General features: G+C 56.2%; 3 protein-coding genes and 1 long non-coding RNA gene across 13 annotated transcripts in view; 2 read left to right on the plus strand and 2 right to left on the minus strand.

Annotated features, from left to right (window-relative positions):
* Window positions 1–8,002, plus strand: part of EDRF1 (erythroid differentiation regulatory factor 1) — a 46,155-nt gene extending 38,153 nt beyond the window's left edge. For 3 of the 4 annotated variants that reach the window (XM_049646597.1, XM_049646594.1, XM_049646596.1), the window contains one exon: window positions 7,714–8,002. In XM_049646597.1, coding sequence (XP_049502554.1) covers window positions 7,714–7,909 — 196 coding nt within the window. In that variant the 3' untranslated portion in view covers window positions 7,910–8,002. Of the gene's footprint in view, window positions 1–2,187; window positions 2,996–7,713 lie in introns of those variants that run through there. The other variant, XM_049646595.1, reaches the window with a different exon arrangement.
* Window positions 4,603–11,741, minus strand: MMP21 (matrix metallopeptidase 21). The gene is made up of 7 exons (XM_049646608.1): window positions 11,580–11,741; window positions 10,629–11,139; window positions 9,733–9,872; window positions 9,391–9,532; window positions 7,944–8,201; window positions 5,346–5,518; window positions 4,603–5,090 (listed from the first exon to the last, which is right to left on the minus strand). The coding sequence occupies exons 1-7, from the start codon at window positions 11,739–11,741 to the stop codon at window positions 4,791–4,793; spliced, it is 1,686 nt and encodes a 561-aa protein (XP_049502565.1). The 3' UTR covers window positions 4,603–4,790.
* A 4,835-nt stretch (window positions 11,742–16,576) lies between these two features.
* On the plus strand, window positions 16,577–18,319 carry LOC125933506 (uncharacterized). Its single transcript, XR_007460975.1, has 3 exons — window positions 16,577–16,898; window positions 17,837–18,005; window positions 18,115–18,319. It is a non-coding gene; the product is annotated as an uncharacterized LOC125933506 (long non-coding RNA).
* Window positions 18,320–20,521: 2,202 nt separating this feature from the next.
* Window positions 20,522–26,413, minus strand: part of UROS (uroporphyrinogen III synthase) — a 35,564-nt gene continuing 29,672 nt past the window's right edge. For all 7 annotated transcript variants that reach the window (XM_049646625.1, XM_049646626.1, XM_049646628.1 and 4 more), the window contains 4 exons: window positions 25,232–25,312; window positions 24,232–24,317; window positions 23,271–23,369; window positions 20,522–20,907 (listed from right to left, as the gene is read on the minus strand). In XM_049646625.1, the coding sequence (XP_049502582.1) occupies window positions 20,773–20,907; window positions 23,271–23,369; window positions 24,232–24,317; window positions 25,232–25,312 (401 nt within the window). In that variant the 3' untranslated portion in view covers window positions 20,522–20,772. The remainder of the gene's footprint in view (window positions 20,908–23,270; window positions 23,370–24,231; window positions 24,318–25,231; window positions 25,313–26,413) is intronic.

The following is a 26,413-nucleotide window of genomic DNA, read 5'->3' on the forward strand; positions in this document are numbered from 1 at the left end:
TCGGATTCTCTGTCTCCTCCTCTCTCTACCCCTCCCCTGCTCATGTTCTCTCTCAGTCTCTCAAAAATTATGCGTTAAAAAAAAAAAACAATAAAAATGCTTTTTTTTTTTTTTTTTTTATGTTTGAGAGAGAGCGTTTATGTGAGTGGGGGTGGGGCAGAGAGGGAGACACAGAATCTGAAGCAGGCTCCAGGCTGTGAGCTGTCGGCACAGAGCCTGACACCGGCTCAAACTCACGAAACTCCAGATCATGACCCGAACTGAAGTTGGACGCTTAACTGAGCCACCCAGGCGCCCCTATAGAAATGCTTGTTTTGTGTATTGGGTTGTGCTTTTTCTTTTTGGATTAAGAACTTATTTACCCTTGTACTGTAGTTTTAATACTCATTACTTTGGCAGATTGGAGCCTCTTGACCTTTTGGTGGCTTTGGGGTTTCCTAGAATTGAAAACTATGAAAAATTAATCTTTAGGGTTTGGGAAGCTCTTGACCATGGTGCAGAGGGCAGATCTTTTAGATTTATGGGCTGTGCCTGGCCAGGTATGTACATTTTATATTTTGTTAATATTAGGGGCGCCTGGGTGGCCCAGTCGGTTAAGGGTTCGATTCTTGGTTTCAACTCAGATCATGATCTCACATTTCATGGGTTCGAGCTCTGCATTGGGCTCTGCACTGATAGTGAAGAGTCTGCTCGGGATTCTCTCTCTCTGCCCCTCCCTTACTTGCATGCATGCATATACTGTCTCAAAATGAATAACTGAAAACTTTTTTAAAAATGGCATATATATATACATATATATGCCATATATATATACATATATATGGCATATATATATATATATATGGCATATATATATATATGCAAATAATATATATGCATATGTATTTGTTAAAATTATTAAAAAGGAAAACAGAGATGTTAGCTGCCTTTGGAAGAAAGATAAGCTTTTGAAATGTTGGGGCCCTTGTCAGAGTTCATGGTTCAGTGAGACTATTGATGAGAGTTGATTAGGATGGGAATCATTTGTAGAAATTGGATGATGATTTAAGATTCAGAATTAGGATCAGAACAAATCTCAGAGGGTTTTAAATATATGATCCCAGCAGCCATCTATTATCTTTAGGCACTCAGCTAAAGTGTGGCATCATTGTCCATGAAGAATTAATTTTTGGAGCACTGGTTCTGATTAAGTACTGTTGCCTTGATTTGTCAGAAAGGAGTTAAAATTTTGTTTTTAATGTTTTATATTTGAGAGAGAGCATGAGCAGGGGAGGGGCATAGAGAGGGAGACACAGAATCGGAAGCAGGCCCCAGGCTCCGAGCCGTCAGCACAGAGCCCGACGAGGGGCTCGAACTCATGGACTGCGAGATCATGACCTGACCCGAAGTCGGATGCTTAACCGACTGAGCCACCCAGGCGCCCCCAGAAAGGAGTTTAAATTTCTTGTAAGATTATCAGAGGTTTTGCAAATGTCAACCCCAGCCCAGAACTAAAACCTAGCCATCTTAGGCCCAGACTGTACATAGTGAATGCATTTTAAACAGTCGCTTTACTGTGCCATGGGTGGTTTTGAGAGGAAGAGAGATTTTCCCGATTAAAGAAGTTGGAATAAGAGGGAGAAGAGAGAAGAGGTTCTACAGAGGGTTCTCCAGGGAAGACCTCCCCACAGTCGCGTTAGATGTGTGCCCGTTAACAGGGCTGAGGGGGGTCAGGCTCAGCACGGAGGAGGGAGGAAATCCTGGGTAGCTTTCCAGGCCCCAGGCTGCCCCAGGCTGGATTTTCGTCGTAGCGTATCATCGGACATGCTGTTTTCTTCTTGTTTAATGCACTCCCCCCTCCGCGCCCCCCCCCCCCCCACTGCTACCTCAGTAGACCGAAGATGCCATGAGCACGGGGACTCTCCTTGGTGGGTCTTGTTCACGGCCACGAGCAGTTCCCAGTACATAGTAGGCACTCAGATATTTGTGAAGAGAATGAACCTTGGTTTTAATTGACGTATTGAAGTAAATATCTAAAAACGGGCCTGGGAACAGTGACTGCGAGAAGGTAAGCACGGAATAGGCCTTAACGGACCACCCGCTTCCCTGTGGGCAGTGACGGTCGGGGACTGCTTATTTGGGTTTCTTTCTGGATCGTCGGTGGACCTCACTGTGCACTTCTGTTTTGTTTTTGTTTTAACGCGGCAGTAATACCGAAGAGGATGTAGTCCTCAAAACCAACAAGCAGATTTACTCCCAGCTTTTGAGAGCTACCGCTAACAGAAACTCCACTCTTCTGGAAAGGATCGACGTCCTCATCCAGTTGCTGGATCAGCTTGCTCGCGGCGGCAGTGGCGGCCAGTGACTCGGCCTGAAGCTCCGTCCGCAGAGACGCTGTCAGTGCCTTCTGCTCTTGGGGGCCGGTTTGTCCATTCGGTGCTTCGTGTCATTAAATAGGAGGGAAAGCCTCTCCTGTCCCTAAAGACAGGCACAGCAGTGGAAACACAGTTCTCTTTTCCCGTCGCGGACACATCGCGGTTGAGTTCTTTGCTTCATTTGAAGTGAAGGCAGAACCAGACTGAAAGCCCCCGGCGTTGGTTTTCAGAGACATACGTGGTGCCTCCGTGTTCACACCCTTGCTGTGATGCAGCTGCACTTGTAAACAGGTTTCAAGTCTGTTGGGCTCCATGGGTTTAAGACAGAATTATTTTGGATGATGTTACCGTGGTCAGGGGAACTTGGATCCAGATGCCTTTAGTGGTTCAGGTGGGTTCAAGAAACATCCTGCGTCTGCGGCGCTTCCCGGTCGCACGGAAGGCGGCCCGCCCTCCCCCCGTGTCGCGGGCTCTGCGGTGTTGAGTTTGGGGCGCGCTCTGAGAGCGCCCGCTTCTCTCTGACTGGCTAGGACAGCTGATCGAGGATAGGTACTGCTCCCTCTTTCTTTCATTGTAAACTGGAAACTGTGAATAAGGTAAGAAAACTATTTTGAATAAATAAATTATTTATTTAAAATGTCTGTTATTTTTCCTGAATTTCACATTCTGCACTTTGAGTCTTGATTTGAACTGGTTTAAGCAATCTTCCAAAGTGAAGATTAAAACATTAAAAATCTCTGCCATTCACCGCATCGTCACAGAACGGGACGCTGCTTACACCTGTCACGCACGGCTCTCGTCTGGGCGCCCGCGCGAGCTCTGCTTTCTCCGTGCCCACCTCGCGCTGCCTACCTGCCCTGGCACCACAGCCTCCGTTTCAAAGAAACAGAAATCGGGCAGGCTGTCTCCCGTCGGGTTGACGGCAGGGACGTGTAGACGGGAGCCTGCTCTGCCGCCACGTCCGTCCGGCTGGCCCCGAGTGCGGGCTCACCCCCGACCTTCAGCGCCTCCCGCAGCCCCTGCGCCTCGGCCAGTAGCCCCTCCGCTCAGTGGCCGTGCCCTCTGGAGGAATCTGAACCGTACCGGAAAGTTGTCTGGAATAAAGCTGGCCCTTTACAAGGTGCTTTCTCGAAAGCGCGCCGAGCTTTTCAGGTGTTCTCCTTGGCGGTGAGTTGACACCTGTCCCAGCTTGACGGGACCGTCGCTGGCCCTGTCCTTTGTCTACTTCTTTGTTATCTGGTTTGCGTTTCCTTGGGACAGATGTGCATCCGTTCTCAAAAACCACTGAAGGCATTTAAAGTTTTAACTAAGTCGTGAAACAGATGTACAAAAGCAGACATCGTCCGTCGGGACAGCTGTCCCTCCGCTTCCCCTGCGGCGAGTGCTGTCCTCACTGGTCCAGCCCGCACACTTCCCCCGAGAAGATCCAGTTTTGAAGTAAGCTGGCATCAGGATGTCGCGTTCCCGGTCTTGTCTCCTGGCCTCTCCTTGGCTGAACAGCCTTTTAGTCGAGGAATATTCGTCTCTGAGCAAGAAGATGGCAATTCTAGCCGTCTTCACTTGTCGAAACAATAATATGAACGTTCCCTACAGGGGGAGAAAAAAAGTCTGGCTAAATGTTGTAATTTGCCGATTTTAAATGAGTGCTTCTTCAAGTGCTTGAGCTTTGGCTGGTAGGTGGGCAGAATCGTGCTATCTGTGGCCTGGTCGTTGAGACGACTTGCCTTTCAGTTAATTTCAGTGCAGGGATGGAGAGAAGGTGCCAGGGCCCCGGGGCTGGAGTCAGAGGCAGGGGTCGCCGGCAGCCGCCGCGTTGACCCTGCTGGGAAGGACACAACGGTGAGCTTCAGTTTCTAGGACTAGAAATGTGCAAAGTAGTGTGGGCCTTGGCACTCCGTCGGAGTTGTGAAGATGGAGAGGAACGCGTGGGGAAGCCTTCCAGATGCTGGCCGCGAGGGAGACGGAAGTTGCACGCCAGCAAGTGTGGGGCGCGGTAGTGGAGCTTCTCCGCTGAATCCCTAAGGTTTCAGGGCAGTAACACCGCTCCTGTGTTCAGGGAGCCGGATCTCCTTCCGTGATTGGATCCTTTGGCCACGGCTACGTCCCCATCCAGCCATGAACATGAAATCGGTACGGGGGTGACGGGTGGCAGGAGGACAGGGATGTGTCAGGATTTTTTTTTTTTTTTTTTTTTTTTTTTAACCTTTCCTAAAAATGTCCTAAAATCATTTGGTAATTTTTTTTTTTTTTTTTTTTTTGGGGGGCCCGTAAAACGGACTTCTAAACCAGGTATTTGAAAAGTTAAGGTAATAGCTTTTTCCACTGGGTTTTAGCCCTGTTTGTTTCGGTTACTAAAGATCTGGTTTATTTTCTTTGTAAAAGACCCGACTTTCTCTCAGAAGAGAAATCCCTTTCTCTACTTGCCTGTTTTTCTCCTTACATGTTCAGGGTGGAGGCATGGACGTCACAAATGTCAAACCACCTCCCTGAGATGGGCTGCTTTGGAAACAAGCCATTTGAAGGAAGCCAAGGCTGGTGCTGTTTGTCCTTGGCGTTAACCACTTTCCAGTACGCATTGCCTTTGAGCAAGAAAACGGAGTTGTGTGCGTAGGAGTAATAGGCTGAATCTATATTTCTGAAAGGATGGTTTTGTGGCTCCATTCCTGGAAATACCTCCGTAATCTTCATTGGATAAGAATCAAGTACTTGATTTCTGTTGACATCAAATGCAAACACCTGCAAAGCAAGTAAGAAAGTGAGACCGGCATTTCTGAAAACCATTGATTTTTAGATTAATTTTAGGAATGAGCTAAGTAAATCTGTAGCTTTGCACCAAATTCTCTGGGCTTGAATTTCTTAATTTTCCACATGATGGGACCCGCCATGGTCATACAGGGCCGAGGCAATTGAGAACAGCTTTTAACAACTTGGCCCTCTGACAAACCTCGGGGGGTGACAGAAGCCACACCAAGCTGGAAAGCCTCTACTCACGAGGGACTCTTTGAAGAAGTAAATTAACTGTTTTCTTCGGTCATAAAAGGCAGTGTCCAGAGGACTTGGAATGCCAGGAAATCCTTCCGAAATCAATCTGGGGTAGCTTCTCCCTTGTTCATCCTCTGTGTAGGCCTGATCCTTGTCGCTGTCATATCTCCAGTACTGATTTCCTGAGAGCCAAACAAAACATGCTTATATGGCTTATTACCATTTAATTATGGACGACGACTAAGAGGCCCACTTTCAATCTAGGGCTCCGCCAACCGTGATGTTTCGCCATGACCCCAGAAGAAGGCAGGACCTCAGCATCTGAGTGAAGCCTCCACTCAAGTGAATGATTCTCCAGGTCTTGAATTACTTCTAGATCGGTTCTGACAATCATTGCCGCTATTAAGATGTTGGTTGCCTTTTGCAGGGCACGCCAGCCCCCTGGTGCTCATCAAAAGCAAAAACAAAATGACAAATCGTACGGTCTTTTTCACATAAGCATCATCTTTTTTTTTTTCCCCCCTTCTTCCTATGTAGTCTCATGATCTTCCTTTTACGTGTTAGGATCCCAGGGGTTGCCGTGAATCGTTTTCCCACCATAATAAATATAAGCCCTCTTTTTACAGAAAACAATCTCGATGCTTATGATCAGGTCTTTTAAAGATTTTATTTAAGTAATCTCTACACCCAGGGGGGGATTAAACAACCCCGAGATCAAGAGTCACATGCTCTACCAACTAAGCCAGCCAGGCACCCCAGCTTTTTGTCAGGGTTGTAGAATTCTGCGGTTCGACTACCAACTCGGTTGTACAGATGAGGAAACCGGAGAAGCCCTGAAGCACTTCATCCGGATTCACGGCCCAGGTGGGGCCGGTGCGGCCCGAGACTCCCTTATTCCACCCCGGCGACTCGACCCGCTGTCCTGTGAAGGCACAGCTCGTAATGTTGCTCTGAATGTTTCAGTTCACAATCCAGATGCCTATTTCGTGCTCTGAAACAGCACAGGACTCTTCTGGACTCTCGTTGTTAGTTGCTCATCCCGAACCCTGGCATATGGTCAGCATAAAATAGAATAAATCCACTGAGCTAGAGGTTTTTGTGTTCACAACCTACGTCACATCACAGTCCGTTCCGTTCCGTAGCAGCCGCCCACGCGAGCTCCCTCTCGCCCTCGGCCCCTGCTTCTACCCCCGTCCCCAAAAGGTTTGCCTTTGAGAGAAAACAGTGACGTTTGTCCAGCCAATGGCGCAGTTCACTCTAACTGGAATATTTGAATTTAAAGTATTCTCGGCCAGTTAAACTTAAGAGGTTTTTTACAGCTCCGAGACTGAAATACACGTGTTATTACAGCAGTCCCCCACGATGACCTAATTCTGTAACGAAGAGTCTTTGTTGCCCGTGGAAGCTCTCTTCCAGGACTTCTTAGGACCCTGAGAGATGTGCTTCCAACTCTGAGAGCCCTGAACTAGACAAGTCCGCCCTGGGCAATTTGTTTCTGTAACTGCACTCCATTCTTCCTTTGTGCGATGTAAAGAAAATTAAGGCCAGATTCATGCACTGGTTTCTTGCGGCAAAATCCGCACGCAGCTTCCTTTGGGTTTGGCTCTTGCCTCTCTGACTCCTGAGCCATTTAAGGCCAGAGGGTCCTATTGCCAGGGCTCAGGCAGACCGAGGGCACACAGCTTACCTCTGGGGCAGTTCGGGGAAGGGAAAGAAAAAGCAGCCACAGAATCTTGTTTGTGCTTAGACTCCGGGCATTTGGTTTGCAAAGAGCCAGCCTCCGTGACACGGGCAGAGGCCCCCGGGCAAGGCGGTCCTGGCCTGTCTTCTCTGCGCATCCGCTGACCCCAGACCCCCGCCTCGGTCTCTGCCTCCCAGCAACACACTGATCCTCCCTGCTCAGAAACTGCCACCGACGCCTCACTGCCTGCTGGCTGAAGTCCAGCCCCCGGCCACGGTGCTCGAGGCGCTCGAGGCTCTCGGGGCTCAGGCTGACCCTGTCTTTCCAACCTAATCTCGTCCCGTGTGAGTGCCCTGCCCCTGAACCCCGCGGGTTCAGCTGTCTGACATCTTTTCCCCTCCCTCTAAAGCCTTGCTTCCGCTTACTGTGTCTTAACACCCCACCCCCCACCCCCGTCCACACTTCCCCCATCACACCCCCACTGTCCCGGCGGGGCTCCCGGGGTCCCACATGGCCTCCGGGTCTGGGTCAAAAGCCCTGACTTCTGGGTGGCTCCAGCCTCTGGTTCCAGGCGGCGGTGGTCACCTTATCTGCTTCTCCTTCTCCTGCAGGCTTCTAGCGGGGGGGCTTCTAAGGCTCCTCCTCTCCGGAGGAAGAGTTAGCTAAAACTGCTGTCGGGGGGGCCCTTTCTTACAGGTCTCGGGCCACCACCTCTGCCTGGCACAGCCGGTTCACTCATTCATTTGTTCATGTGACGCATTCGGCGCCTTCATACCCTGTGCTCAGAGCTTACAGTCCGGTGGGACAAGCCAGTCAGGTGAGTCATTGCAAGAGCACTAGAAGATTCCCTGGCACGGGGCTCGAAGCCCTCGTTCCGAGTGCGCCTGTGTGATACAAGAAATCGAGCCACCCGGGAGAACCTCTACCTTTAAAGAAATAGCGTTCGTCTCTTCTCCACGTCCAGAGGTGGACAAAAGCGTCTATGTTTTGTGTTGGGATTCCGCGCCAGCCACTGGGGATTTGGATGGGATCCCCGTAGCGTGTCCGGCTGTTTCGATTTTCGTAAAGCCAGTACCAGCCGTTGCGGAAGAAATACGTGCTAAACCTCATCATCACTGCTCCGTATTGGTTTCTCTCTTTGCGAATCCAGTCAAATGCGGTATCAAACGATCCTTCACATGAACCTTTGGAAAAAAAAAAGTCCCTTGTCACCTGGGGCAAAAACCAGCTGTTGCTACTTTCACGTGTGATTCAAATAGAGACCATTGCAAAGCTGGAGTTTTTGATTAAACTTTTTTGTTTGTTTATTTTTGAGAGAGAAAGAGTGCGTGCGCGAGAGGGGGAGGAGCAGAGAGAGCCGGAGACACAGAACGGGAAGCAGGCTCCAGGCTCCGAGCTGTCAGCACAGAGCCCGACGCGGGGCTCGAACCCACGAACCGCGCGCGAGATCGTGATCTGAGCTGACGCTGGACGCTTGACTGACTGAGCCAACCAAGCGCCCGTCTCTTCAACGGTCTTAAAGCCAGACGCCACACGAGGCTGGAAGTAGGCCTGCCTGGAGGCGGGGGGGAGGGGGGCCTGCAGCCCTGCTGGCTCCCGTGGGCCGTTCCGGCTCATCTTGGTTCTCTCAGAGGTTCTCTTAGAGGCGCTCCCGGGCCTCTAAGTGTCGCCGTGCGGATGCTGGTCATGTGATCACCTTCACCACAGCTGATGCCTCCTGACGGCTGGCCTGACCTCATTAGAGGCAAGAAGCTTGGTTCTGGGCACACACCAGAGTAAGACTGGCTCTGAGGGAAACACGTGCCCACCTGGCACCGCTTACTCTCCCCGGAGGCCCAGGGCCAAGAACATAGGGTCCGAGTGGAACAGAAGGGGGGTGGTCTCTGCGTTCCGTGGAAAAGGGGAGGGCAGCTCGCTTTCCCTTCAGCCTCCAGGCTAAGCCATTAGTCACTTCAGTTAACTAACCATTCACACCTTAGCCTGAACAATTAGAGATGGAAGTTGATCCTCCCTGCTCTTTGCTTTGGGACGGGAACCTTCTCCCTGGGGCACCTTCTCCCTGGGGCTTCCGGGATCTGTAGCTCCCGGGGGAGGGGGGAGGCCACCCCTTGGGCGGCCCAGTGCTGTTTGGAAAACCGCCAAGCCCTGCTCCTTCCTCCCAGAGATGTGATGTAGCACGTGAAGCAGAGGCCACAGGAGGGAATACCCTTGCCGGTGGCCACCTGCATCCCAGAGCTAGAAGGCAGCTACTGCTGGCTGCTCTTGGAGTCGTACTGTTCCGTGCTCTTGGGGGGCCCGGCCTCCCGATAGGGAGCGGGGTCCTGTTGAGTGTCCTCTGGGAGGTCTGAGGATGATCTCCCAGAACAGTCTTACCGTACAGCTTCTGAATGGCTTTTCTGTCCGACCAGTCCAGCTCAAACGCAGGCTCCTGGGGAGTATAATTCGGCCGCATTATGGATCCTGTCCTGTACGTGTGAGGCAGGCCGAGTACGTGGCCGATTTCATGGACGGCCACCTAGAAGGGGACACAAACCACGGGTGCAGTGCCGACCGTGGGCGTCCGAGCGCCTGCCAGCGGCGGGCCTCGCCAAGGGGAAGGGGGACGATGGTGAAAATCGGGGAACCTTCCCAGAAGGCTGTCCGCTCTTCCCTGAACTCCAGCCCACCCTGCACCGCCCTCTGCCCGGTCACTCCCCGTGGCCCGAGACCACTTACTTTGAGAAGGCTGATGCCCGCATCACTGCTGGGAGGTGTGAAGTGCTCATCATCGTCAAAGTGGATGTCGCCCAGGCGCCAGGCATGAGCAAACTCCTGCCCGCTGCCATCAAAAACCCGGGGACAGCCCAGGTGCCGGCCTGGCAAGGGGACAGGGAGCACAGACACGTTCCCCAAAACGGTCACGGCCTCGAGGAGCTTGTAGTCCAGGAGCGGAAGCCACAACTCGCCTGCGCCACAGCGTTTTGAAGTCTAAACACTAAACACGCAGACTCTGTGGGAGCCCAGAGAAGGGTGCGGGGCATGGGGGTGCTATCAAAAGGCAAGATCCGAGTTGGATCCTAACAGCTGACGGGTCAGGACAGGAAGAAGGTGCAGCCCAATGATCACGTCCCCTTGCACGAATGCTGGGGACTTCTCACAGCAGGGAGTCAAGGGAGTCAGCAGGGCAGCCCCTAGCACCCCTCGATCCCAGCAGGGGCGCCTGCAGAGAAGTTACTTTGTCCAAACCCACCTGGCTAGGAGGGGTCAGTGCCCTGGCTCGTACCCTGCTGAGCTCGCTCCCTGCAGCAATGCTCACCGGGCTGACCTGCTCCAAGACCAGCAGTGAGGGGCCTTCACTGATGTCCCTATGTGACTCCCCCCGCCCCCCGTCCTGTGCAGGGTGGCGTGCCCGCACCCTTCCCGGTGAGCTGTACTGAAGCGCCTACACAGGGTTTACGACATGACCACGCCGCCGCCAGGGGCCGTCTCGGGACACCCCGGGAGGCAGCGGTCGTGGCACCGCTGGACAGGTGACCAGGGCGGGGCTCCCTGTGCTAACCGGGCCCTGCCTGCGGCCGTGGGGGCCGGTGACCGGGAGCCCAGGGTTGGCTCGCCGTCTTCGCCCTTCTCACCTCGTCCGAACCCCAGTTTTATGTCCACCGCGGCCCCGGGGGCGGCGAGGTCCTCCCGGAAGTCCAGCGGCGTCACCTCGCTCCACATCCTGAAGGCCAGTCTGAGGATGTGCCGCTGCTCGTCCACGGACAGCTGGCCGCTGGCGCCCTCTCCCAGCAGCCGCCACGTCAGCGTCCTCTTGGCGAAGGCCCGGGTGTCCCCGCGGGGCGCGGCGTCCTCGGGCCGCGGGCTCCGTGGCGGTAGCGGCCGCGCGAAGCGCTTGGGCCGCACCCGGGGCGGCGGGGACGCCGGCGGCCGCGTGTCGGGGACGCCGCAGCGCGGCCTGTTCATGGCCGCCAGCGTGGCCGCGTCCAGCCGCCCGCTCGCAGGCAGCGCGTTGACCTTCTGGAACCTGCGCACGGCCTCGGCCAGGGCGGCGGCCCGGGGGCCCGCGGGCGGCGCGGCGGGGCCGGGGGTCCGGGAGCCGGGCCCGGGGGGCGCGTCGGCCCAGCCGTACTTGGACAGGAAGCGCTGCGGAGAGAGGCGGCGAGCGGTGGGGCGCGGGTGTGTGGGGTTTACGGAATGGGCGGGGGGGCGGGCTGTGTGTCGCTACGCGTGTCTGCAGCCACGGGGCGTGGTCACCCGTGTCGCGCGGCACGGCCAGCCCGTGGTTATGGGTCGTTTGCGGGAGGCCCCCCGCCCCCGACCTGAGGCGGCGTGGGTGTGCCCGCGCATGCATGTGCCCAGCTCTGCACGTGTCCTAGTGTGCACGTGCCTGCGTGTGCGCAGGCTTGCACGTGCACGGGTCCGCCTGCGCACGCGCCCCCGTGTGCACCTGCCGGCGTGTGCACGTGCCTGCGTGTGCTAGGGTTCACCTGTGCGCGTGCCCCCGTGCGCACCTGCCTGCGTGTGCGAGGGTTCACCGTGCACGTGGGCATCGTGCGTGCGGCTGGTGCCGGGGCTCCTCCTACCTGCGCGGCGAGGGCGTCCGCGATGGGCTGGGCCCGGCGCAGCGGGGGCGGCTCCAGGTCCGAGCGGTCCCGGCTGTGGAACAGCGGCTCCGGCCCGGCGGCCCGGGGGGCAGCGAGCCAGCAGAGCAGCAGGCTCCGACGGAGGATGGAGGCGGCCAGCATGGCCCGGTCTGCGCGCTGCCCTCCGGCTTCGCTCCCGTCTCCCTCCTGCGGCCCGGGCCCCCGGGGATGCTTTTATAAGCAGCACTTCCGCTCTGGGGAGCCGTGCGTGTCCGAGGCCTTCGCAGCCAGGTCTGAAGTGTGCCCGCCGGGAGGCCCTGGCCCTGCCGCCCTTTGAAGACCCCAGGAGTGCCCTTCTCGTTGGGGTGAGAATGTTTGCCCCGTCCTCAGGTAATTACATCCTGCCTTGGCAGCCTCGTGTGGATTCCGTTTCTGTGGTGACGCGCTCCCGGGCCGGCTGGCTGCCCCGGTGAGCGGTGGAATGTTCGCGAAGTCCGGGGGTCCTGTCGGTAGAAGTGCAAAACCTGGCCGCCAACCACCTGCTGTCGCTCACTGCACCTGCGGCCTGACTACCTGATCATCAGTTTGGTCACAGCGTGGGTCCTTTCTTTTCTTGGAGGGTCCGGGTTGCAGATCTTGTTTCTCGGATCTTTTCTTGTTCCTTTTTATACAAAGGATGCTTCATCAGTATAGGAAAACGTAAAATTAAAAAGTGCTGAGAATCAAGGAGGAAATCCAGTGATTCGGAGGGTGAACATTTGGTGAACATTCTTGCAGGTACACGTATTGTGTACGTTCACGGGGAAGTACGTGTGTATAGTTTTACGTAAACCGTGTTCTCTATTAGCTAAAACTCGGTGATTCGAATGTCACGGGCAGCTTCGGTGTTCGTGAACGTAGGCGTTTGTCTTCCTAGTCAATGGCTGTGTGGTGTCCTAGTCTGTGGGTCAGGGATTTTTATACGAGGGTAAACTAGGATCCCTGGAGGTTCTAGAACTGGCCCCTCTCAGTTCACCCTCACAAAGGAGTCTTTTGAAGGAGGAGAAGGGAGGGGGTGGAGGGTGGAGAAGAAAATATTACGCAGGGCCAGGCTCAGCTGCCTGGACCTTGTAACTAGTCACGTCTGGCGAGGCTGGGAGAAGTGAGTGAGGCCCTCCAGGCACTTGGCTGCAGGTGAGAGCTTCGAATGTCAGTGTCAAAGGTCTGAAAACAGCAAGTGTGCAGGTGTGGGGCTGGCCCTTAGCGACTCCTTCATCAAATCCTCATGACCGTTCTAGGGACAGGGAACCTGGAAATAAACGGGGTGGACCCATTCTTTGCCATCAGGGAACTTTTTTTTTTTTTTAATATATTTTTTTTAATACTCATTTATTCTTGAAAGACAGCACAAGCAGGGGAGGGGCAGAGGGAGAGGGAGACACAGAATCCGAAGCAGGCTCCGGGCTCCGAGCTGTCGGCACAGAGCCCGACGCGGGACTCAAACTCAGGAACCATGAGATCGTGCCCTGAGCCGAAGTCGGACGTCAGACACTTAACCGACTGAGCCACCCAGGCGCCCCCACGGAACTTCTATTCTAAGTGGAGGAGACAGACAATAAACCGAACAATGAATGAAAAATTCAAACAGTGACAGGGGCTAACGGTGTAAATCAGAAAAGCGAATGCTTTGGAGGTGGGGAGTCCATATTAAGATGGGTGGGAGAGACCTCTTGTAAAGATGAAATGGAAGCAGTGGAAGAAAAGAGAGACACTGTCACGTGTGACTGGGGATTCATGTGTGGTGTGGGCGAAGGAAAGGACAAGTGCAAAGGCCCTGAGGCAGGATCCGGCGGAGTAGCAGAGGGCCAATGGAGGGTCAGTGAGGGGGGAGGGGGAGGTGAGGACGGAAAAGAGAGGGTGGATGGGAAGATGACGAGGGACGTGGAGGTCGGGTAAATTGGATTCTACCCTAAGTTCAGTGGAGATCTTTTGAGCAGGAGAGTGGCTTTATTGATTCGTTATTTAAAGAATCCTCCTGGGGTGCCTGGTTGGCCCAGAGGACCAGGCGATTTTTGATCTCAGGGTTCAGTTCGAACCTCATGTTGGGTGTAGAGATTACTTAAATAAATAAACTGAAATCCTTCCAGTTGCTCTATGGAAGGTAGATAAAAAGGGGTGCAGCCCAGAGGCAGGTGTAGACGGCACCGGCTGGCCTGGCACTCCTTCCTGGGTGTTCCCCGCCCCAGCAGCCCTTCTGTGCTAGGTTGGTCTGTCTGATGGCCCTGCAGCCCGAGACCTGTCACGGGGCTCCAGGACATTGGCGTTGCGAGGCAGGGCACAGTGCTAGGCTGTGACCCAGCGGGATCCGTTCCTAGTGAGGTCCCAGGAAAGGGTGTTTGGCCTCACACGGGGGCTGCGGCGGCGAGGCCAGCACCTGTGACATCAGGGTGTTGTGCTCAGTCAGCTCCGGTCAGCTCGGAGACCTCTGGGGCCGGCCACGCACCAGGTGGGGACACAAGAGCGAGCAGGGTTGGGGGGGGGGGGACGTGATTAGAAACCCTCCCAGGGCTTCCCGGGTGTAATCGGAGACCCACCGAGGGAGGGTGACGGGGAGAGACGGAAGAAGGAGGCCCCTCCGGGTCGGGAGGTGGCAGTTTTAATAAGCGAAGGGAACGTACATTCCAGGTTCGTCCTGGGCAGCGGGCGGGACTAATGGATCCCTGCACCTGCCCGCTGGATCTTGAAAGCTTATCAAGAGGCTCTACCTGGGCCGAGTCCCGCGTACCCTGCGGGTGTTTTCAACCCCACGTCACCTTTCAAGGCTGTGTCCTCAGAGCAGCCGCCGGGAACGGGAAAGGCAAGAGGAACAGAACCCACGTTCCGGGGACTGGGAGGGGGTGAGGGGCCTCCGGGTGCCTGGTCCCGCTCGCGGGTCAGTCGGCAGTCACGTCTTTTAGATGACCTTCTCCAGCAGGGCCCTTCTGGTCACTAAGGGCGGCTTACCGTCAGCTGTGTCCACAGATCCCCCTCCCCACCCCCCCCACCCCCGACTAAAGCCCTCTCCCCGTCTCCTACCGACGTGATCTCCCAGCTCCCTGAACCGGCACCACTGGGGTGAGAGGACTCGCGGTCACCCCTCTGGGAGGAGCCTGGCGGAGGGGAGGGAAGCCCGGGTCCGCAGTCAGGAGACAAGTGTGGTTCAGGGTGTGGAATTTCTCATTACCCTCACCCCCACTTCGCACACTCGGAAGCAAGCCCCAGGCACCTGTATAATTCTGTGCGTGAAGATCCTACTGGGGGTCTGCACAAGATAGACCCGTTGGGAAGCAAAGCCAAGCATCATCCTGCCTTAAGACGGAGCGACAACCCTGTGTTATCACATTTCCCCGGGCAGCCTTCACGGTTTCAACGCTGGCCTCGTTCTCTCTTAACTTCTAAGTGGCCTTCCGAGCCGAAGGCCCATCCGAACGCTTCTGTAAAAAGCGAGGAGGGTGAAAGGCAGGCTCGAAATGACGCCAGGCGGCACGCAGGCCCTTTGCCCTTCCCACGTTGACTGCGGCGCCGGGGGGGGGGGGGACGGAGCCGGGCGGCTGCCGGTCCCCACGGCCGCGCCCACGAGGTCCGCTCTGCTCCGGTGCGTGATTCCCACGACGGGCCCCGTGAAGCTCTTCTCCCCTCGCCTAACTAGACCTGGCCTGGCAGGCGCTCCGTTTCCCGCCATCAGGACCCCTGCCGGTGCCGGCGCCCCACTCCGGTGGCTTCTCACTGCGCGCTGTCCCGCCTGCCAGAGTTTTTGTCAGTTACGTGCGGGCGTGTGTAGAACGTATATAAGCACATACAGCAAACCCGTGGGTTGCGAGGCACTTGTTCGGCACCTGTGTCCGCAAGACGAGCAGACGTTTCGAATCGATTTTACCTTGATAAACGAGCGAGGTCTTGCAGTAGGAGTCCCATGATCACAACTGGGCCGGTGGTGGTTCTCTCTCTCTTGCTCGCTCGCTGTGGGATTATGGGTGATCATCTCCCACGCTCAGATGCTCGGTCTCAGGCTACAGCTTTTGGCAGAAATCGGTGATTTTTCGGAACATTGGAAGGTGCCCACAACTGGCGTTAGTGTATCTTTTTGTCACTTCAAAGCACCTATGGACGGTCCTTTGCTTTTCCAGACCAGAGTGAGCTGAGGCACGCTTTGCTTCACTCTAGGTCATAGGACAGGTTCCCTGTTAAAGTTGCGTGAAAACAAAAAGAACCCATTGAGCCAACAGACGGCAGTGATTCCGTTAGAGTGAAAGTCGTCCTACACAATAACCCTCCTCTCTCTTGTCCCTCTCACACCAGCCATGAAGGTTTTCAAAGGGAAGTGCAGGTTAATTTACTTTTCTTTATATTTTGTGTCTTCTTTATTATTTTGTATTACAGTATCGCAGTCCTTTTTACCTGAATATTTTGGGGTTGTGGAACGAATCATCCGAGTTTCCTTTATTTCTGCTGGGGAAATTCGCTTTGATATACAAGTGCTTTGGATTACAAGCAGGTTTCTGGAACAAACTAGGCTCGCAAATCAAGGTTTCGCTGCGTGTAACTGTGACACGTGTGTCAATCACGTGTCCATTTACACGTGTCCCTCATACTTATCAAAATAGTTCATGTGTCCATATATGGTGGACGGTGAACACACATCTGAATAAATGGCTACACAGTGTTGCCCGTGTGGCCAAAACCAAGCGTTAAGGGCACTGTTCACCTTCCCACGTGATTGGGGTTCTTTTCTGTTTTGTTTTTTTTTTTAATTGAAATCTCAAATTGTGTTTTCATTAGAAGATAAATCCTAAATGTTTTCTCTTGGGGAAACAAAAACCTGTGAAGGTACAAGATTTAGAGCGAAATGTTTCTAAATATTACGCGTTTCCCGGGAGGCTGACATTCTGAACATGGGACAGAATGGAGAACTCTGTGGACGAGTGAGTGCGGGTGTCCCGAGAGCTGATGTCACACGGCCTGGGTTCTGCGGGGTCAGAGAGACCCATCGGTGACTGTTCACCCAGCAAGCTCCGGCCGGAGACGGGGTATCGGAATGTCAGGTCTTAAAACGTGCGCGACAGCTGTCCGTGACGATGACAGTGGGATCGTTAGGGCTTTCTGACGCAAGGGTCTTGTTCCGGAACATTGTTCTTTTCTGCTGTGGTGTGCGGTTGGCCTCTTGTGGCTCAGGGCCACGGGACTCGGGGATTGTTGCTTTTTCTCTGGGAGTGTTCCTCTCCCCGATCTTCAGAGCCTTTGAGTAGACTGACTGGCTTCGCGAGGCTCCCAGTGTTTGATTAGCTAAATCGCTTACTCCAGGTAAAGTGGATTTTGAGGAAATCCGTTAGCTTTAGCAGGGAAAGTGGCAGAGAAGAGCGTGCGATCTACAGTACAGACAGGGGCGGCGGGCTCCCGGTCGGTGCAGGGCGCTCCTTGTCTCTGAGCTGGGGGAAGGTTTTGGCTGGAGGCTTCCAGAATCTTCTGAAATGTTGAGATGTCGTGATCCGGTTGTCAGTGGGAGGACCGAAAACGTTTTTCCCCCTCAAGCATATGTCATTTACGAAATGGGTTTGCATATTCTCAGCACCTCACCGCGTGGCATTTTGAAAAAGACCTTCCCTTCATTATTCCCATGGGAGATTGAAAAATTTTTTTTCCAATGTTTATTTTTGAGAAAGACAGTGCAAGTGGGGGAGGAGCAGAGAGAGAGATGGGAGACACAGAATCGGAAGCAGGCGCCGGCTCTGAGAGCACAGAGCCTGCCGCGGGGCTCGAACTCATGAACCGGGGAGGTCACGACCTGAGCTGAGGTCGGACGCTTAACTGGCTAAGCCGCCCAGGCGCTCCCTGGGAGATTTTTAAGCCTGATGTACGGTGAGGGGTCAGTTCTGGCTCTGAAAGTGCATACACCTGTCAGGAGGCCCGGGTGTTTGGGAAACCAGTTGCGCGAGGATGGGCCTCTTGTGACTTAGCAGCCTGGGAAAAGGAAAGGTTCTTCCCGCTCCCCGACCTTCTGCCTTCCTGCTCTCTGCACTGGGCATTTCAGTCGATTTCCATCACGAATAAACCTTCTACCCCCATGGCTGCCCTGCCCCCCCCCCCCACCGCCCCGCCAAGTTCACGCATGTCTTAAACGCATGGAGGGCTCTGCGGCTTGGGGCTCCTGGTTCCCCGGCCGAAGGGGGCGTGCTGAGGTTGCTAGATGGCCGCGTGGGAGGGAAGCCACGTTCACTGCTTGCCTGCGCTTCTCTGCCCAGGTGGGTGTGAGATGCTCCGAGATCGTGATGGCTATTGATTTGGAGATGATGATCGCCATCGGCGTCTGCTTACTGACGGCCGCCTGGGTGCTGATGTGCTGTTTCCTCTGTCTTTGCTGCAAAGTGTCCAGATCGCTGGAGTGAGTGGGAGAGGCGGAAGGGCAGAGAGGTATGTGTACTCGGTGGTGTGATGTGCCCTGCTGACGGCCTCCAGTTGTAAGAAACGGGCTTTAAAAAAAAAGACACCTAATCGCCCGTTTATCATAAAATCTCCGAAGGGAAATACGACAGTGGCATCGGCACAAAAGGCAGGTGACTTGGAGAAGGCCATCCGGGGACTCGGCTGTCACCCGGCTCCCTACTGTCCGGCTCCCAGCGACAGAGCCTCAGAGAGCGGTCCTATGGCAGTGGTCCGGAGAGGTGGCCTGGCCCGCGTCTCCCGGCCCCAGCCCCGTTGTGTGAAATACAGGCTGTCTGTGTTGAGCTCGGGTGCCTCTGACTCCGTTCTTTCGAGGGGTCTGCAGGCAGCCGTGCCGTCTCTGATCCCCAGGCACCTGGGACTCAGGTGTCAGGCCCGTGACCAGATGATCACGTCTGCCACCCCAGCACCGCTTCCTACCGGATACGCCTCTAAACTCAGACGTAGCAGTAAGTGCTGAGCGGTATTATTCATGAGAATATGTGACACGCTGCTTATCCACCACCACCGTCAGCTCTCGAGGGAGCTCCACGGGGTTCCAGAGCAGTTTTCCGAGCTGCGGGGGACACGGCCGGGGAGGCGGGAGCTCACCCCCTCCCGGCAGCTGGGGAGTTGCAGCCCAGAAGGCACGAGTGAGTCTCAGGAGGTGTCAGGCAGTACACGGGTGACCGGGAGATGGGGCTCTGAGAGGGTCACTCCGCCCCCGCTCCCCGCCAGGTGCCATGCTCCCCCCACCCCAAGCTTCCTGGACCCTTGGGACTGTTAACTTGCTCCCTGTCCCCGCAAAGAAGGCCAAGCACGGTCCATTGTGGAAGGGCTGGTTCCTGTCCTCACCTGGGCACCCTACCTGAGTGGGGGCTCCTATGTGGCAACTTTGTAGGAATGTGGGGGGCATGGGGTCAGGGGCCGTGTGCACATGGGACAAGGGGGCAGGGCAGCAGGTGGGTCAGAGGCGGTGACGTCGTTTTCTGGTATATCGTGCAGCAATCTGGCGTGGCTGTGATCTCCAAGCACATGGTCAGGGGACCGCCTCGCCCAGCCCGCACGACAGCCCGGTGTGGCACAAGCCGTGCCCTCCAGTTAAGGCGGGTTTAGCCAGCTCGGTCCAGGGGGTGGCGTTCCGTCCGAGGCTGGCCTCAGGACGTTGCCCCGGCAAGCCCGGCGTGGTTGGCACAGCTTCCTGGCAGCTGCGGGCGCCCACACGGCCGGGGCAGAGACCTCAGGGAGGCTCAGTAGGCGGGCCTCGGGGCTCCTTGGCCACAGGGGCTCCCGGAGGGCACCACCGCGCTGCCTGGGGCCGGGCTCTTCCCCAGCAGAGAAAAAGGCTCCTTGAGAATGGCAGGGATTCTGAACTCCTGACTCCAGATTTGACTTTCTCATCAGAGAGAAGCGGTGGGACGGATTCTGGCCTGTTTTCAGAGAAATGACTACAGAGGAGAACTACGGGGTCACCGCGGCACCTGCAGAATTCTTGTTCAGGTCACGCCAAGACTTAGAGAACTAGGTATTCCCGGGTTCATACTCTTCTGCTAAGGTGGCTCTGATGTGAGGTGGCTTATGAACGCGGCTGGTCTGGGCCTGCGTGCTTACGTACACGGGTCCCCTTCGTCCGCCAGTCGCACGCCAGCCGTGTGACCCTGAACAAGTCCTACGATGCCCTGAGTCTCCGTTCCTTCCTCGGAGAAATGGGAATAATAGTGGTGTCGGCTCCTCAGGGCATCAAGAGGAACGGGGACGAGGGGCAGAGCCCCGTGTGCGGGGCTGTGGCACGCGGGAACCGCTCACTATCGCACGCCCTCCAAAGAGACAACGTGCGGGTAACGCAGTCCTCTTTCCTGCACCGGCTCCCATTACTGAAAGACAGACGGAGGTTTCATTCAACCCCGCCCAAGTTCCCGGCCAAGATTTTAAAAGCAGAAATAAAGTTGGGGGTAGACTTCTGAAGCCTCTCTGCGGGGCACTGTGCCTGCAGATGAACCCTTCTTAAATTTTTGTTTGTTCGTTTATTTTTGAGGTGGGGGGGTGGGGAGGGGCAGAGAGAGAGGGAGACACAGGATCCCAAGCAGGCTCCTCCAGGCTCCGAGCTGTCGGCACAGAGCCCGACGCGGGGCTCAAACCCACAACTGAGAGATCATGACCTGAGCCGAGGCCGGCCGGATGCTTCACCGACTGAGCCCCCCAGGCGCCCCTGGACAAACCCCTTCTAAGTAAACTGAACGCCCCCCCCGCCTGTCAGATGCCCGGCCTGACCTACGCTGCATCTGGTTTCCGAGGGAAAGAACCTCTCCCCATACGCGGACCGCAAGTGTCCACAGCGCACACAGCAGGAGCCTGAGGGTCCTTTTTAGAAGATGAATGAAACTACTTCCTACGCGGCAGATTTCATCATTCCCACCAGGGCTGGCGGATCTCAGGACGCGGGCACATCGGTTTCCTCGGCGAACACGGCTTTGCGTGAAAACAACAGGCAGCAAGTGACAACGCGGTCAGCTCGGGGAGCCGGTGCTTTATTTGGTTTCCTTCCTGCTGCCGGAGGAGCCCCGGCCGGGCCTGGGAGCCGGGGGCGCCGGCCAAGCCCGACGCCGGCCCCGGGGCCCACCCCGCTCCCGGTGTCCCCGCGGGTCCGCGGAGGCACGAGGCAGAAGTCCGGGGAGCCCGCCGATGCCTGGCTTCCCCACAGCGGCGGTGGTGCGTCGCCCGGGTCCGGGACAGCCGCGTGGCCGGAAGTGCCAGTGACTCAGCAGCCGGGGGCCTGAAGCGCCAACCTGAGGCCCTTGGCCAGGGCTGGTGGCGTGGGGCTCTCGGCCGTGCAGCTCACAGGCAGGCCCTGGGCGGCCAGCGCACGGGCGGTGCTGGGGCCGATGGCGGCGAACTGCAGGGGGAGAGAGAAGGGACCTCAGTGCACCTGCAGGCCGGGCCGGGAGCGGGAGGGCGGGGGGGCAGGGCCTGTGGCCTGTCCAGACGTCACTGCTCACGCGTGAGCTCCTAACGTGTGTGCTCACGCCTCCCGATGGGAATCCAGCCCCACACCCGTGCAATGCCTGGCCTGCACAACCTCCTTACAGCCTCCCCGCCAGCCTGCGGCTCCGGTGCGGGGCCGGGGTGCCAGACCCCGGCACTGGTGCCCGCCGCCTTGGCCACACCTCCGCACGCCTGGGTGGGGCCCAGTGGAGCACAAAGTCTGGAAGGCACCCTGGGCACTCGGGGGCCCCGACGGGGACGCCCCCAGGAAAATGGAGCAGTCGAGAGACCAGGCCCTGGAGCCAGAGGGGCAGGTTCCCATCCCAGCTCCGCAAGATCGTGGCCGTAGCAGGTGACCCTCCCTCTCTGGGCCTCTGTCTCTTCGTTTGTGAAACAGCAAGGTGAACAGGCTTCCTCGGCTGCCGTGAGGGTCACGTGGGGCAGTGTGTGTAACCACTGGCTCCCGGCACCAGAAGTGCTCAGTGACCGCCAGCGGCTGCCGGGAACCCTGGTGTTGTTCCAGACCAGAAAGTCCGACGGCATGAGCCCGTCGGGATGCCGGGTGAGCTGTGAAGCCGCGACGCTAAGTGAAAGAAGCCGGTCCTGAAATCCCACAACAGGCAAGTCCGTAGAGACAGGAAGTCGGCTACTGGCTGCCAGGCCGCCCAGGCACGGCTACCACGTCCGGGGGGGCGGTGTGGTGCAGGGGGACGAGAACCGGGGCGGCCCGGCACCCCTGCTTATCCCAGCCTCCAAAACGGTACCCGCTCACTCCGTGCCAGCCGCTAACACTGAGCGCTTGAGGGTCTAATCTTTTTAATCTTCTGTCCCCAAGAGTCAGACAACGTTCTCTTTCCCCAGCGGCCTAAATGCGAGTCCTGGGCCTCCCCGTAACTCACCATGTGACTTTGGCAAGTCATTCAACTTCTCTGGGCCTCAGTTTCCTCGCCTGTAATAAGGACAAAAGTCCTGATTCTGCTTGATTTCTACCCCTGGAACGGTGTGAACATCCTACGAGGTATTGCCTAGAAGTGTTCCGTCAACAGGCCGTGGCTCGTGTATCACCGAGGCCAACAACGTGGACTGAGGCTCCCTCGGTTCAAACTGCGGCTCTCCCTTCTTCCTGGGAGACCAAGGGCGAGGCGCACAACTCTGAGCCTAAGTCCAGCTGCAAAATTGGGAAACGGCGCCGGCCCCGCAGGTGTGCTACGAGACATCCTGTGATCAAAGGGAAGAGCCCTCACTCCGCGTGAGTTGGGACAGTGCTGGCGGCCTGTCCCGGGGCTCCGGGTCACCTCCGCCCTCTCCTCGGTCCCTCTGCAGCTGGCTCGAGAGCATTCCCATTACCGGCCCCCTAGGCCTGGTGATACGTGTAGACTCCTGACAAACAGAGTCCCTAGAAAGTGGGACTTTCATCCTTTGAGTTAAAAGACACGAAAAAGGGGAATGGCTTTTTGAATAGATTCCAGGATGAATTCCAAGATGCTCAGATGGGAAAATGGGAAAGGATGCTCACGTGCGTGCCAGGCTCTGGCTAAGGACTGACTTGAATTTTCTCATCGAATCCTGAGACTAATCCATCAGGAAAACCCCTTACTCGGGGTTTTGCTTTCTGTGGTTTCAGTTACACACGGTCAGCCGCGGTCCAGGACCAGATGACCTTCCGTGTCCCGTGTGGTCAGGTCCGGAGTAACCTCACGCCTCCGTCATTCACCCCCCTCTGCTCAGCACGTAGGCCTTTTCTCATCTCTCGTCGTCACAAGAAGGGTGTGGTAGAGGAAGATATTTTGAGAGACCACGCCAATGTAACTTTTATTACACTGTATTGTTAAACTTTTATTGTTAGTTATTGTTGTTAATCTCTTACTGTGCCTAATTTAGAAATTAAACTTTACCACAGGGATGTCTGTGATAGAACAAAATCTAGTATATTAGGGTTCGGTACTAATCGCAGTTTCAGGCATCTGCTTGAGGGTTCTGGAACGTACCCCCCACGGGGGTGGGGACTACTGTATACATCTGTACAGGCCACAGAGAGATAAGCATCATGTTACAAATGAGGAAACAGGCTCTGAGAGGTTAAGTAACTTGTCCAGGAGCACCAGCCAGGAAGCGGTGCTTGGGAATTCTAGAACCCTGCCTTTCCAGTGCTCCAGAGCTGGCATCAGGGTGTCTCCTGGGTCAGGAGTGCTCTGACTTTACACGGAAGCTCTAGGATAATTAGTAAAAATTTTTAAAAATCTGAAAAGACCAAAAGCCCACTGAATACCTCACCTTGATTCGACCAATGTTGTCACCAGATAACTCTTGAATATGCTTGAGGCTGTGGGTGAGGCCAGAGGGGCTGAAAAACGTGATGCTCGCTGGGATGCCCTGCAGGGAGGAAAGATCAGTCTGTTGTCGTAGGCCAAGGGGAGAGAATGTTCCCCTAGTGCCGTAGCTGGGCCCTCGGGCCACATGAGGCAGACCCGAGGATCCACAGCAGGAGGGTCCCTGGGGGACGTGGCCTTCTCTGCTCCCTGGAGGCCGAGTTCACGGGAGGCGCTGTGTAGAGAGCAGGGTGCCATTGGGGAGGCTGGGCGCTGCTCCTCATGGTGCTGCCGGCCGGAGGACAGGGGCACTATGGACCCACATGCCCGGCCCAGTGGGCAGTGTGCCTCTGCTCATGTGGCCAAAGTGGCACTGATCAATACGGCAGCAGTCCAGCCCGGCTCCCTGTCCGCTCTGCACCCCTTCTGAGGACGCAGAAGACAGGCTAGCTGCGTGGCCTTTTGGTTTGCACTAAGGGGACATCCAGAACCAGCAAGGCATCTAGAAGCCTGTCCTAGGAGAGGGACGGGAGGTCTTACTGAAAACAGGAGTGGAAAACCTTGACTCAAACAGGCTCCACCCACTCTCCTGTCTGAAGCCTCCAAAGGTCCCTGTGACTTCCCAAATTCAACGTAGACCCCTCCGAGGGCTTTGGGGGCCTTCCCAGTATGGGCCCAGCCTCTGCCCCTATAGCTCCGCCAGCCCCCTGCACGACATCAAGGCCCCCAGCTGCCCAGGCTTACTATGTCTGGGATGCCATGCATATGGCTTCGTGTAAATTATCTCCTTTAATCCTTACAAAAAACCTTAAGAGAGCGGTCCGGTCCCATTTCACAGAGGTGGAGATGAAGTCACACTGCTGGGGATGGGGGAACGACGCGCAAGTGCCCGCCCCGCTGGAGGTCTCCCGGGGAGCACCACGCACCTGCTGAGAATAGTAGCTGTGGAGGTTCACCTGGATTCCCGGGTGTGGGACCTTCTGATAGACGATGATGCTTTCCATGGGAATCCCTGGACACGAGCAGAACCAGGAAACAGGCTTTATTACACGAGGAAGGCAGCGGGGTCCCTGCTCTGCAGGGCGGTCCGTGCAGATGGGACAGCGCAACACAACTCTCCCGAACAAGCAGCCGGGAGCTGAGGTGCAGACCCGGCCGGCCCTCGGCAGCCCGTGATCCTGACCCCGCGGCCTAACGTCCTCTGCCATTATTCCCGGTAGCGTTCAGGAGACAGAGGACAACACCAAAGACACACGATCTCTGCTTTAACGCAAGGGGGATCGTTACTGGGTCTAAGATCCTCCTGGGGAATATTCTTTACGTGGGTCACTGGAGATCGAGGACAGAGGGCGGGAAGAGGAGAGCCGCGGCTCCGCGAGTTTCTTGCCTTTGGAGAGCCGGGCCTGGTGCCACCTAGCGTCACAACGGCCCTGGGCAGCAGGCTTTGTGGTTGTGCCCATTCCGCAGGCAGGGATGTGGACGCATATACCTCGTGTGACCTGCCCTTGCTCACACAGCTAATGAACAGCAGAGGGAGAGTTCAAACCTGGCTTAGTCTCTCCTGAAGTCTGCACTCCAACCTGCCGATGACCCTCTGCTCTCAGACCTGCCCGTGACAGAAGGTGTGCAGGCCACACCCCCTCTCCCCTGTCCCCCAGCTGCCCCAGCACATGAGTGGCTGGGGCTGACGTGCCGCCGGGGCAGAGGGCTGGTCTCTAGACCGTGCCAGTGGAGTGGCGAAGGCTCAGTGACACTCTGTGGGCTCCTGAGGGGCAGCCCGCCCCTGCCCCCCACCCCTCCCGCGGCCTCCTCTCCCCAGGGGGCTCTACAGGGCTGACCACAAACACTGACCACGAAGCCTCCCGGTAGACCCGAGGAGGCAGACAAGGGAGGAGGTGACCACGAGCCCCAGTGCATTCCCATCACCTTTGTCCTTGAGCATCTTCGGCAGGATTTCCCCTTTGACGGTTCCACAGGGAAACAGGAGAGGCAATGCTGGTGACTCCCCTGCAGATAAATAACCGGACTTTGTGAACGCTTTTGAGAAGGGGGTGCGTCTGCACAGGGGTGGGGAGGAGCCGCTCCGGGCCACCCGGCATCTGAGTGGGAAGAAGCGCTGACCTTGCCGTAGGAAGATCACAGGACGTTTGGCCGAGGCGCTCAGAAAACGGGCGTCCCCACAAGCCGGGAGCCACCCTCCCCCCCAGGCCCCTCCGGCCCCCCTGGTGCTGACGGGGCGCCTGAGCAGCAGGCATGAGCTCTGCCTGTCACTGGAGTCAGAAGGCCAGAGGCTGGGTGGTGTCGGCACTGCAGACGCCCCCCAACTCGGGAGGAGCCGTGGAGGCGACAGAGGTGGCTGGAGCCAGGGCTCATGCCCCCGAGGTGGCAGGGTTAGGGCAGCCACCCACGGCCCGGCACGCACCCCCAAACAGAGACAAGCTGCACGTCTACTGTCCCCGTCAGGACGGCGGCCACCCGGCCAGGGGCCCGAGGGGCCCCTGGGCGGCCATGTAGGGGCCCCGTCTGCTGAGAATGGCCGTGCCTCTCACCTCCACTCCCCATCTCCGCTCTAGGAATACCTAAGGGTGTGTTCAGTCCTAAGCTCTCTGCAGAATCGTGAAGATGGCGTGAAATCCAAACACCAACTTGAGACAATACCAGCCAAGAAACCAGTAGGTTGTCACGTGTTAGAATCCTCCCCAAATGTGAACATTTTCATAGAACTAACCGTTTCCCCCCTATATCCATCCAGCCATCATCCAGCCATCATCCATCCATCCAGCCATCATCCATCCAGTCATCATCTATCCTTCTATCCATCCAGCCATCAATTGGAAGAGGCTTTAATGGCTGTTGCTTATGCACACTTCTATATCCATAGACCTCCCTGAACACCTCTTTGGAGACTGCAATTACAGGAGGGAGCAAAGCAAGTTCTTTCCATCTAGCACCATCTCCATGGACACCCAGTTAAACAACAGGAATAACTGTAGACTTCTTTTGAGTTATTAAATAACTATATGTTGGTGACTGTTTTCTTTGAACTGTTCTGTAAATATCAGCACTGATATAAAAGAACATAAGGAATGGGGGAAATTTTAAATGTAG

The sequence above is a fragment of the Panthera uncia genome, chromosome D2 (assembly GCF_023721935.1).
Source record: "Panthera uncia isolate 11264 chromosome D2, Puncia_PCG_1.0, whole genome shotgun sequence".
NCBI classification, from domain to species: domain Eukaryota; kingdom Metazoa; phylum Chordata; class Mammalia; order Carnivora; family Felidae; genus Panthera; species Panthera uncia.

Coding starts and splice junctions, on each gene's coding strand:
- MMP21 (XM_049646608.1), bottom strand. CDS start 11,741: ATGCTGGCCGCCTCCATCCTCCGTCGGAGCCTGCTGCTCTGCTGGCTC. Junction 9,873..10,628: donor AAAACTGGGGTTCGGACGAG/GTGAGAAGGGCG, acceptor TCCCCTTGCCAG/GCCGGCACCTGGGCTGTCCC. Junction 5,519..7,943: donor CGAACGCTATTTCTTTAAAG/GTAGAGGTTCTC, acceptor TTTGGCTCTCAG/GAAATCAGTACTGGAGATAT.